Genomic DNA, 13685 nt, shown 5'->3' on the forward strand with positions numbered 1-13685 from the left:
CAACATAAAACAGATGAAGAAATAGACAGACATAAGTTAAAGGAGATGAAACTGTCTTGAGCCATGGCAATACTAAAATGACCTACATGACTTAGAGAGAGATCCAGTCAGAACCATTTAGAACTACTATTAATTTTAAGTGTGACAACTGCATGGTACTTTTGTATATCTAAAAGGTCCTTATCCATTACAGATACACTCTAAAGTATTTATGGGTAAAATTATATGATGTATGGGATTTACTTTGAAAAAAAAATTCAAAAAAAAAAAGAGGGGAAGAGATGGATGACCTGATTGACAAAATGTTGGTAACTGTTGAAACTGGGAGCTCATTTGGGACACACATGGAGGATTACTGCATTATTCTTTCCACTTTTTGTGTGTTTGAAATTTTCCATAATAAAAAGTTTAAAAATATTTGGAAAAAAAGGTAGTTTGTAATGATTTAGGTAGTTTATACTAGTTATTGAAGAAAAAGAACACAGTGAAACTCATAAAGAGTGTTGCAGGAGGTAGAAACACAAAGCATGTGTTATTTGATCAATAAAATTAATCAGAAGGAAGAAAGTAATTACAAATGTTGAGTCACAAGTAAGGAGAAGAGAAAAAGAAAAGTCTGAAAGATAACCTGGTTCTCTAGAAATGTGCTTCCACAATCCCTGAACTTCACTCTCACTCAACCACGGCAGTAAGAAGGACCTGATCAGGACTTGATCTGTTCTTCAGGAGGTAAGCATCATTCTTCAGACTGCAGTCAGTCCTAGTGGAAATCTGCCTTTAGACAACACTTTTCGTTGTTCTTCCTCATGCTGGCTTACTAGAATAATCTTCCCCAGGCAGCTTCACCCTGTAGATTCCTCCTACTGCAGTGTGGGATGAAAGTCCTCTTGGTTACACGTGCAGAAAAGTGCTTTAGGATCCATACTAGAGCTAAGTTTTGGTCCAAATATGACATTTACTAGATTTACAATACAGAGCAAATCGTTTTAACTTTTGTGAGCTTGCTCTCTTATTTCTAATATGGAGATAATCACTGTCTCAGAGAGTTTTCTGATACGTGGTATATAATACATGCTGACTGATTAAAACTTCTACAGGGATAGGGTTAAGAGTTTAAAAAAAGAATATATCAAGATTTTGTTCAAGTTAAAAAAAAGTCATAGTTGAGGTTTTGAGTTCTAGTGTGACAGTGAACATCCAGTATTATTCTCCATTAGGAGGCCATTCTGTCTCCTCTTCCTTTGTGTCTGTAGCCACATTTTTAGTAAGTCTTTCCTCTTCCTCAGAGTGACAGGCATGCACATTTACATTTAAACATATTGCCACTAACGTAAAAGGTTGGGAGATAACGTTAAGGTAACCACATATTCTATTATAAAGAATGTTTACTTTAGTCTTTCTAGAAGCATCCTCACTTCTCGAATATATATAATGTATTTCAGACAACATATGAAAATCAGGCACCTTCCTTTCTGTAAGTTAATTAAATTACAGTCAGTACCTTAAGAATTTGTTAAGTAAGTATCGCTTTTAAGGCATGGTTTACCTTGAATTAATCCAGTTTCAGAACCTATGAAAGAAATCACCTCCACTCTGAGTTTATCACTAACCACAGCCATAAAACATAACTGGGCAATCATTGCAGGTTTCTTCTCTTGCAGAAACAAGATGACCTCTGAGAAAGAACCTGCAGATACTGACATTTAGAAGTTGCCTGACAATGAAGCCTACCATCTGAAAAGGCCCACACATTTACAGAGCCTTCAGATAACTTCATAGTGACTCATTCTCAAACATGAACAGACAGCCAAGGTTCACCAGAGACCTGGAGGAAAATGTCTAATAACAAAGAGAAACAAACATCAACAGCAGCAGAGTGACCCACAGGGACCAGAGACAACTTCGGACCCATAACAAAGCTGATTTTAAAAGACCTTAAGTAAAATATTCTCAGAGAAATAAGAGACGGCACTTACAGAACAAGAATAATAGGTAATCATCAAAAAAAAAAAAAAAAAAACCCAAAAAACCCAAGATAGAACTTCAGAAATTAAAATAGCCAAAATTTTAAAACTAAAGAGAAGGAAAAACTTGGGGGAAAATCTTCCAGAATATAGAGTAAGGAGGCAAAGAAATAGAAAATGGGAGAGAAAAGTAAATTATAAGATCAACCCAAGAGGTGCAAACTTTGGTTTTGGAATTCTAGGAAGAGAGAACACAGAGAAAAAGGCAGAAAGGAAATCATCAAAGGAAAAAAACCCTGATTTTAAAAACAGGCCCATGTGTTATCTTGGTAAAAATTTAAATTAGTTAAAAATTATATAGACAATCACATAGCTCAGAGTCTAGGTGTTCACATGCCTGAAGTAGGAATATTGACATTATTATATATTCTACTATATTGTATATTGTATGGTTCTTTTTTTTTAATGGGTAATTCTCTCTTCTCATCTAAATTATAAGCTCTTTAAAGCCAGGAATAATATTTGCCATTCACAGCAGGCACATATTCTATTTCTGATAATACTTGTTAAACTCATTTGCTTTGAAGATGACTTGAATTTCCATCAAGCTCTGTGACTCTTTAAGAGGGTTCAGTCTTTCAGCCTTGGTACAAAAGGTAAAGGTCATTTTTAGCTAAAACAGTTACATGAAACTCCAGGGACAACTCTAAGAATCCAGCTCATACATTAAGTCTGGAATGAAGTCATTTCACTAAACAATGATAAACTTAAAGCGAGTCAAATGGCCTTTGTTTAAACACCCTTCAAACTTTTGGCCCATTCAATCTCCTTTTTAGAAAACTTGATCTGAGCCTCTACCCAGACACATAGTTCTATGGTACCAGTTAGTGGAATATGTAGGCTATGAATCAGACTCCACTGTGGAAACTAATCCTTGAGTCACGATCATAATATTCCACTGGCATCCACCCCAGGGACAAGGTATTCATTTAAGAGTGCCACTCTTCCATGCAAAGGGTGAAGCATCAAGAAGCTCCCACTCATCATTATAGTCATCCCTTAAGTATCCTAGTTTGGGTATCTGTTTGCACAAGGCTGTCTGGTCAACCTCATCTATCAGGCTCTACTGTCATCTCTACCCCTTTCCAAAGAGTCCCTTGGCTTCAGTCATTAATTTAATAGACACTGAGTGCCTATTTTGAGTGAAGCACTGTTCCAGGTACTGGGGATAAGTAATGAATAAGACAAAAAGTCCCTGATTCAGGGAATTACATTCCAGTAAGTCAGAGCCCAGAAAAGATTACCCATTTGCTTAAGCCTCTCTCTAGAATTTTTCTGTGATCAATTCTAGAAAATTTACATTTGTTGGCCTGCTTGCCTGCCTATCTATCTCCTCATCTTTCAGTTTTTCCTTGCTAGGCTCCCTTTTTCTCATTGCTTACCTGAAATGTTTAGTATCTCCTCAGGTTCCTTAAAGTCAGACTAAGCCACAAGCAGCCACGAAGACCACAAATACCCAGCTAACAATAAGATTTCTTATGCTGCTCCAGTGGAAAAACAGTTCCTAAGATTTTCATATACTGACCTATGTTTGGGAAGGTATACATACTCTTAAGTAGCATTAATAAATTATACATAAAGGATTTTTTTAACTTTCTCCTTAAAGATCAATCAAAAGGACAGCTCCTAAGTAAGCACTGATTATACAGGGTGTTTCAGTTCATCACATAAGCCAGTGTAAGACTCAAACATTCTTAGCAGTACCCTAACTGGCACTGCTAGAGGGAAGTGTTACTGGAAAGATTGCAAATGTTCGTAAAGAGGAAGATAGAAGATATTGCTTGAAAAAGCCAGAATAGTTAAAAAAAAAAAACATTTCAATTGTGTATTTTTCAAATCTCATGCTGAGAAGGGAAAAAGTTAAGTGTAGGCGATAATTAAAAAAAAAAACACCACCACAAACCAGAATTACAGCCATAATGAATTAAAGAGATTTAAGTAGAACTGCATGCCTTATAGACCAATATTTTTAGATTCTTAAATGAAACTAGAATGTAATCCTAGAAAATTTAACAGTCAGAATTCTGTGAGAGTCATACTAAAGTTCTTTCCTGAGACAGGCAGACAACCTTGCCCTTGAATGTCTGTTGGTCCAAACAATCTCTTCTGTATTACATGGTCTCAATCAATAACTAGTCTAAATGCACAAGTAGATTTAAAACTCTTTGTAAATACTTTGGCCCTTTGCAAATTATTATGGCTCTTATGTAAAAGCAGAAGAGGGACTCATTGGATACTTCAACTATGAACTGTATTACTGTTCTCATTAAAAAAAAAAGGTCTTAAAGTTTTGCTTCCCACAGTATGTTTGAGGAATTAGCAGCACTGATGTGATCTGGGAGCATGTTAGAAATACGGAACCGCCTCAGGCTCCACCTTCAGACCTACTGAACCAAAATCTGCATTTTAAAAAGCTCTCTAGGAGATGTACACACACATGAAAAATTGAAAATCAGCAGTCCAAAAGACACCTTAATAAACCATTCTCCAATTGGAATCCTAAAGCATTAGTAGGTAGCTTACTAACAAACATTTGAGAGAAAAGAGAAAGAAAAAAAAAAAAGGAAGTAGTCCTCCATAACATTTTAGCTATACCATAAAATGTTACACTCAGCTTTTGTAAGAGGGACAAAAGATAAAAATTCTGTTAAGAATGTGTCTGCACTTAATGAACAATTGCATTCAAAGACACTGTCCATTGTACCACCAATATCCTTGATGTAAGTATCTTTTTGCTTGGTAGTATTTTTTCTATTAAGGTAAACCACAAAATGTTTCACAGTGATATGGTTTTGAGAAGGCGTATCTCTCCCCACTCACCTCCACAGATATCCTAGAACCTAACTGGAAACATCATGGTATCTCCTGGTCAAGGTGTTCCTTGTGGTGACCAGCTCATGAATTGGGCTACAAGATACATAAACATGCTAGCTGCTTGCCCTTCCAAGTCCTCGGACCTGCTCAAGTTCCATTTAAGAAGTTTTGTCGGGGGTGGGGAGTGTATAGCTCAGGAGTAGGGCGCGTGCTTAGCATGCACGATGTCCTGGGTTCAATCCCCAGTACCTCCATTTAAAAACTAAAATAAGATAAATAAGTAAGCCTAACTACCTCTCACCTCCCCCAAAAGAGTTTTGTTACATCTCAGTCAGTGAAGGTAACACTACTTTCTGACGGCTGCTCCCATGTTGAGAGCCTCCCCCTATATACCTCACTGAACAGGGACAGATCGGCTCACCTCTTGTTTTGAAAGGCTTTCCTGTATCTCTAAATGCTGGTCTTCACCTGACCACAATCTTTCAGTTTCACACACGGCCAGCGAAGAAAACTGAACCACACACTTGAGCAAGACTCAGGTATTTAGTGGATTTGCTGACAAGATCACTGGATCCCCTTCTCGGCAGACACTCACTCCTGCTAACCACCCTCCTGACCTCAACACGTTGGCTGGCCACACCCAGGGCCTCTGCCAAGCCCCTTGTGCCCACACAGGCTCCTGCTCCTGGCTTGTCCTAGTCTGTCTTGTTTCCTGTCATCATAACGCAGAGGGACGAGGGGTCTAGGACGGGGAGGTCTCACGACAGGTAGCACACGGTGGGTGGGCTCCCTATCCTGGGAGAAGCTGGAGACAAAAAGATAGAGGTGCCTCTTCTCCAAGTCGTTTCAAGGAACAGGCTTTAAACTCTGACCTGTTTTCTACATGGCAGCTGTATTTTTTGTGTTGTCTGATTTTCGGTGGCCAGGGTGGGGGCGGAGAAGAAAGAGTGATGCTGCTCACAAGGACTACACACACAGGCAGCCTCATGTTTACACTAATTTTTTGTTGCCTTCATTTCAGATTGTTCAGTCTCCATTTCAGTCTTCACTGCCCATACTCACTCATTCTAAAATTCTAAGGTGAAAGAACAGAGAGCTACAAATCTTTCCACCGCCCCTAGATAACAGAATACAATATCCCTGTAGACAGACCATTTGATTTATGCAATTAAATCCACCTAACATCCTGTCTTCTATACAGTAGCCATTAAATATATTCCTTGTCTATACTACCTCATGCCTATTTCATGACACTGAGCAAACAATCTATGCCTGCTGTTTGCTTCCTTACCTTATGCTTTCTGCAATACTGTTCTCCTGAGCGTACTCTTACTAACGTCACCAAGGACCTCTTAGCTGCCACGTCCAGTGGATACATACATTCCACAGCATTGTGTGCTGCCGCCCCTTGCTTGTTCCCTTCCCTTGACTTCCAGGCCTCCACGCTCCCCTGGCCTCTCTGCCCTCCTCTCCACCCCCTCCCAGTGGCTCTTTCTTAGTCTGCTCTTTACCTCCTGTTCCACCACTTCTCCAAAGTTGGTGGCCTCCAGAATTCTGATGTATCACTCCTCCCATCTCACTTTTATGCCTTTTTCAGTTCATCCTTACCTAAGTCTCTGACTATACTCCTCATTCCCCAGCTACATTTCCAGCTCTCACTTTTCTCCTGATCCCCAATCCCGGGCCTCTAACTACCCTACCTGACAGCAGTAGCACCAGGGCAGCTTCTCGGTACAAAAACTTAATGATGTACATTATCTTCTTTACCCTCCCAGTCTGGCCCCTTCTGAATTCCTCATTTTAGTTCAGGACATTGCTATTCACCTAATCATCCAAGCTAAGAAAACTTTGATTCATTTATAATCCATGGTGTCATAAAAAAAATTGGCATCTAAAAACAAAAAAATGAGCACGTTACATTCTCAAATAAAGACTTCCAGCGCCGAACTGTTGTCTGTTGGCAGGGGTCACATGGCTTTCTTTCAGCATGAGGTGCTGCACTCAAGGGGACGCCAACCACTTCCAGCACGTCACCCCCAGCCCTTCCCACATCCCTGGACTCCCCATGTTGAGTCACACTGAACTATTTACAGTCTGATTTTTTTCACATCTCTAGCCTTTGCATGTGCAGCTGCTTCTGCCTAGAGCAATGATGCTCAATGGGGGTCAAATTTGCCCCTCGGGGACATATGGCAATGTCTGGAGACATTTTCTGATTGTCACAACTGGGGGAGAAGGGTGTTATGGGCATCCAGTGGGTGGAGGCCAGGGATGCTGCTTAACATACTACAGGGCACAGGACAGCCCCCCCCAAAACAAAAATTATCCTTTCCCAAGTGTCAATAGTGCTGAGAGTGAGAATCTCTGCCCAAAAATATCCTCCTTGATTTCTCTGCCTGGTGAACTCCAACTCCTCCTCTGTGAAGTCTTTCTCTGCCAACCAGGTCCTCTCCTCCAGATAAATATTGTATCTTTCTCACTTCCTCAACCACACCTCTGTTTTAGCACATCACACGTTAGACTGATTTTTTTTTCAGTCTGCCAGTGTGCGTCTACGCTGGAATGGGAGTTCCCCAAGTAAAGACTGTACTTTAGTACATTTTATTCCCATAGCCTGAGCCCGTGGGTGGCAAACAGTAGGCACTCAGATGTGTGCTAGATGAATGAATGAAAGACGCAGCTATAGAGAAACAAAGTATTTCTGAAGCAGATAATTCAGCTCCCTGAACCACTCCGAAAAGAACACTTTAGTTCTTCAATTCTGAGACACGTACATATACAAGCACACACTTCTCACTACGTTTCTAAAACTGGTCATTAACATTGCCGCATCACAATTTTAGAGTCAATATTTATAAACTATACTGATTTTTATAGGAAAGATTAGGTGTTCAAAATAAATTTAACCAAATGTCTCTAAATATTCTGCTAAAATTAACAAAATAGGAGCTGAGAAAATAATGGAACCCTAAAAATACTTAAAACATTTATTTTAGGAAGAAAAACCAAACATTATTAAAATGTATAATCTTGAGATAAGTGTTAAAGGCTTTTGAAATAACTGAGACATAGTTTTTTTTAAAGTTCTACTACACTAGGCTGAAGCAATTTACCTAACCAAGATTAAATAACAGGAAACATGCACAAACTTTCATAATAAAAAGAAAAAAAATGTAAAGCCAAACTTGCTGATAAAAACAAGATTATACATGAAGAATGGAAGACATATACAAGCACGGGCAAAATGCTAAGGTATTTTAAATAATAGGGTAATGAAGTCTCTGAGCTTCCTAACAGCACAGGAAATTTAAAAAACAATAGATAGGGAAAAACAAAACAATAATAGAGTAAGCTAACTATTACGCAGACTACAGAACTCTGCAGAGTAATTTTCGTAAATGGATAAAAACTGGTTCCTTACCTCCTCTTAGCTCCTTAATCTATTTCTTGATCAAGCTGACAAGATATTACACACAATGTTAAGATATCAAATATCTACTTTCAGATCAAAAGTCATTATAAAGCCCTTACGAAAGTAATATTGTCTCTCAAAAAGAGTATATAAAAATATATGCAAGTTACTGTTATGTTCTGTGCTGGCAAATAAATGGAATAAACCCTGTCATGTGGATTACAAACTCCCATCCTCATTCTAAGCTGTAAACACAGAACACAGCCTTGTTGCAGATATAGGTAAAAGCTCTCACTAGATTTTAAAAATTAGCCCTTAACGAGCTGTTGATTATAGAGAGCTAGAAACTGGATATGATTCTGCTAGAGACTGGTGTCGAAACACAGAAGAAAATCTGTAGCCCTCTCAGGGCTTTAGAAACCAGGGTCCCTGACCAAAGCAGTGATTTAATTTCACGGCTGCTGGGTACAGATAGCTGACATTACTAAATGCTACTCTAATATCAACTTGTTAAATGTGAATCCAGACTCAGCATATCAGAATACGAACCCAGACTAACTGGAGTCATGGGAAATATTTTGGGAGCTGTTTATTTATAAGTGAGTCACAATATACCACTATAATTAGATTAATATATAATTATTGATAAACACAGGATTATTTCTCAAACCCCATTATTGTTGTCACTGCTATGTTTAAAAAGCAACATTATTATTTTCCTCCTAGAACAAGCCCTTGATTTACCACTAATTGATTAGATCAATTTAGATCGAGTATGTGTTAAATTTAATGGTCACTATATTTTTTACAATACTTGTATAGAGACCTTTTAATAAACATTAGAAGGAGGAACAATTTAAAGCTCTTCAGCAAATGACACACTTCTGAACTATTTTATAATCTAATAATCTATCTGAAAAATATAGGATCTGCAGAAAGCCAGGCATTTGGCTGTTATGAAAAAATACTTAAATTTGCTTACCTAAGTTTTAATGAAACCAATAAAAGTGTATTTTTTAGCCACACAAAAGGCATTTAGTCACACATTATTAAAAAACATGAAAAGTACTATTTTTCAAAAGCATCAACAACAAACTATAATATTACCACAAAATCAACTATTTTAAGGATATTTCTATATTTATTTCTAGGTTAATTATTCCTTGAAGGTTAACTATTTCATTAAATGTAAAATAAGTTTACAAGGTACATATGAATTCAATTAGCAAACTATTAATGTATTTCTTCATAGTATCACTTAATTGCTTTCTTTTAGGAAACAAAACAACTATATTAATTATAATTTCCTAAGAGGTGGTTTTTTTAAGAAAGCGTTGTAAGTGGAATTAATAATTCTAAAACATAGATCAGAATTTGAAATGTGATCTTTATTCATCCTCAGTAAAGCAGTTGCTTATAGCAACATCTGGGTATTGGGTAACAATGATTATATTTATCAGATTTTCAGAAGAGAGAAAACAAACTAGCAATTACTTAATATTTTATCTGTCCAGAAGTTTTAAAAAAGATCTTTAATAGTGAAATTAAGTGCTACATAAACACAGATAAACAGAAAAGTTTTTCCCCCCAAACTATTATATTCCCTCATCTAGAATTGGTTTAGTCAGAAACACTTTTTAAATTTCTTGAAATCTGTCTAGATCTTCCAAATTCAGAAATTTTTAGAATCTACTTAAGTTTAAAACACTTAAAATACTTTGGGAAGGTCAAATTACATAAAGAACCGTTTTGGTTAAGATTCACTAGAGTTAAATTACTAATACAATACAGCAAAATTATCAAAATAACAAATTAATAAGGTAACCAGAAAATTATAGAAGATGCCTAGCAGTTGAAACCAAATTCAAAAATATAAAATTTAATATTGTTGAAAGAGGGAATTACATTTTAGAAGGCATTCTTAACTGGGAGCTAAAGAAAAATTGGGTGGAAACAAAATTCCTGTGGTTAAGGGTATATACAAATGCAAATGCCATTTATTTTCCCTCTGCTTTAAACATTCAGCATAATAGTTTTTACCCATGACCTAATACATATATGTATTTTAAAGAAACATTTTCTCTATGTTCACTTACGAAAGATCTTCACATTTTTATGCAGGCTTTTTATTGTTTAATAATTTAAGTAGCTTTCTATATTTTACTATCTTTTTCACAATGCTTAAAGGAGGGGGAGAATACTAAATGAGCATTTTTGAAGTAGGAATAAAATACAGAGTTAGACATTGAAATACTATGCCACTTGAGGGAAAAATCTACCAAGGTAAAATGTTATAAAATAAATTATTATTTAAAGCTTGTTTTATGCTACAGATATGTTTTGTGGCTTAAATCACTTTAGAAAAAAATTTTAATGCATATTTTCTACACTGGTAAAATAACAAATAGAGTGAAAAACTACGGGGACTTCTCAGCTTTACAAATATAAAGTTCATGACTACAAAATACTTGCAAGCTAAGAACAAGAAAATACATAAAACTACCAAGTTATTATACATTTTACCCAAATATTTCATAAAGCTATTCTAGTATAAATTATCATTTCCTGAGACCAAAGGGAACTTACCTTACAAGAATGCTTTAAAGAATTAGATAGTTTATTTGTGAAATCTCTGTTGCTGTCTCTTGATATATGATCAACTTTACCTTCATTTCCAGATGCAAATTTGATGAGTAATTGAGATGGTCCCCCCTTAGAACAGTTGTGCTTAAGGCTGGATAAACAGGAAACATTTGGATAAATTCCTCCCAATGAAATACTTCTTTGTAAAACAGCATGGTTTTTGTTTATCTGTAAATTTGGTCTTTCCAACTGCCCATTGATATTTATTTGATAATCTACATTTTGGGAAGATGGTAAACAAGATGTCCTATGCATAAGCTTAATATACTCTGAATCAGAATTAAGTTTAATTTCTGACATCTCTGGTTTACAATCACCATTTGCTGTTTCACAGTCTAATGTAGTTGCTTTTTGTTGGGTGAAATGCACTGAAACACAAGAGTATCCTTCAGATGGCTTTTCACAGACAGTCTGATTTGGACTATTATTTGCAATTACAATTTTCTTTTGTAATGAGCCCTTCCTGTGAAGTGGTCGTATGTCTCTTACTTCTCCGGGAGTACAGACCGTTTTAGATAACCGAAGTCCATTGACAGCTGTTGAAAGAAATCCCTTAGCACCAGTGCCATCTTCACTGTGGGCAATTTCACTAGGAGAAATAATAAACTGGTGGGAGGTTTGATAGGATCCTTTGCTTGGAAGAGTACCTGTAGTTGTTGGAGAAGCTGGTGGGGTATTTGAAGGACTCCTAGGAAAAATGACTAAGGATGAACAACGTTTCAGTGGAATCTTCGAGTTCCTGCTCATTGGCAATTTCATGATCTCTAGTCCATGATCCAAGTCATCCTGGACAAAGGGAACTGTACTTGTACTTCTTGAAAAAATTTCACATGGCGTAGTATTCCTGTTTGGCACACTTCTATTAGAGGTGCTGTCAGAAGATAAATTTCCACCAAAGAAGGTATCATCGGTTGGTGGAAAAGTATAACCACTGCTGTCACTGATGATACTGTTGGTGTATGAACCGCCACTGGTGACACTTGTGCATGACCCATAATCACTACCGTTGCTGCTGTAAGACCCATTCTCACTGGCTGGAAAGTTGCTAAGGCTACCACTGCAAACAGCAGAACTGCTTAATAGGTTACCATCATCCACGGCATTCAGCTCATTATCAACCACAGCACTGCCATCCTTCAAGACACAAGTAAATGAAGCATCGTCTCCATCAGCTAAGACATTGCTAGACTGAAGACATCCACTGTACCTTGTTGGTTGGAGTGAAATCTGCAGACAGCTGCTCTTTTTATGAACATTTTCAGGTGAAGGAACAGATGATCTTTCCTGAGACTTAACGTTTTCCTTTCCTAACGGAGCTAGTGCAGTCTGTCTGGGAGTCAGCTTCATCTGAACCACGTTAGACGCTGAAATCCGTGTTGGTCTGGTGAAGCCCAAGTGAACATGGCTATCCAGATCATCTCCGGAGGTTTCTGACAAAGGGTAAGTATTGCTTCTTCTGGCTGCAAAGTGCAATCGTAAGCTTTGTGCCATTTGTTCTCATTTCCAAACATGTTAAGGGCTGAAAGTCATAACAAAGATCTCTGTCGGTAGACAGGCTAGAAGCAGCTGCACTGCATCGAAAGAAAAAATCATTTGTGGTGCCTGAAAGAGCTCTTAAGTAGTAGTCTTTATCCTAAGTAAAACCTTAGAGACCAGATATCATAGAAAGAAAAAGACGGCCCATTCCTGAGACTGACGTTTCCAAAATGTCTTGAATTGCTTGTAGTCAAAATGCCTTCACTTACAAAGCACTTGATTTCCAGCGACCTTTAAGCTGAGCTCAGCCGCAGCACACTGCCTCAAACACTGCCAACCTTGTTTCAATTATACCTTCTCCAATTTGCATGAATGAGTAACACAAGAACAACAATCTTCTAGCATTTCAAGTCGAAACAGTATTTTTTTCACTCCAGCTCTACTAAATGAACATTTAACTCTGTGAATCACGGTGCGTAGACTTTCTCCAGCAGCGTTTGACCACTAATATTTTTACCCATAGGGATAGAATTACAGGAAGTTGGTAGGAATGAAACTCCATGTAATTGAGTATCAAATCAAGGATTGAATTTCCAAATAGTGGCCATACTAGGAATTTAGTCAACTTCGTAAATGTAGAAAGGAATACAGACTGTTAAATTTTTTCAAATGAGTAAGTTCAAAAAGTTGTATAAATTTGGAAATACCAAAACATCAGGGTAAATTAAAATCTCAGCGTTCAATCAAACAGATAAATATTTCAGCTTCCAAAACACTACGTACTTATAAAAAGTGAAAGCTTAAGGATCGAAATACAAAATTAGCCTAGTAATACTACTGCAAAAATTGAGCATACGACTGAGGAAAAAAAAAAGTTTAAGAGAAGCTGTCACCAAGCATTTTCTCCTGTAATTTTAAGGCCTTCCCAGCCAAGCAGTACAGTCTTTAAATGATGCCATTTATATTTTGACTATTAAAACTCTGCCAAGAAATAGCCTAAGCAAACATTCCATTAAAAATATATGCAGATTAGACAGAAAAACTATACCCCAAGATAGTCTGAGCACACAAGACATTTTATTCCACTGTCTCTGCAATTCATTCACTTAAGAGAGTGTTGTGGTAAGTAAAGAAGTCGAAAAAGGATTTAACACATCAAATAAACATATCTCAATGCCAATTCTGTTCTGAAAAACTCTTAAGAGCTCTTTGCTGGCCCCTACTGGCGCACTGAAACAATTCATTTAGCTGTTTGATATCTATAAAGTACAAACCATGCTGCGTATTTCTTTATGTAAACAGAGTACATACTTGTT

The 13685-nt window shown here is 37.1% G+C and overlaps 1 protein-coding gene across 3 annotated transcripts in view; it reads right to left on the bottom strand.

Annotated features, from left to right (window-relative positions):
• Positions 1-13685, bottom strand: part of NEDD4 (NEDD4 E3 ubiquitin protein ligase) — a 123543-nt gene that overhangs the window by 59816 nt on the left and 50042 nt on the right. Inside the window, exon 1 of one of the 3 annotated variants that reach the window (XM_010969471.3) lies at positions 10837-12845. The exons of the other annotated variants lie outside the window; for them this stretch is intronic. Coding sequence (XP_010967773.1) covers positions 10837-12384 — 1548 coding nt within the window. The 5' untranslated portion in view covers positions 12385-12845. Of the gene's footprint in view, positions 1-10836; positions 12846-13685 lie in introns of those variants that run through there. 3 annotated transcript variants of the gene reach the window in all.

This window comes from Camelus bactrianus, chromosome 6, assembly GCF_048773025.1.
Source record: "Camelus bactrianus isolate YW-2024 breed Bactrian camel chromosome 6, ASM4877302v1, whole genome shotgun sequence".
Taxonomy (NCBI): Eukaryota; Metazoa; Chordata; class Mammalia; order Artiodactyla; family Camelidae; genus Camelus; species Camelus bactrianus.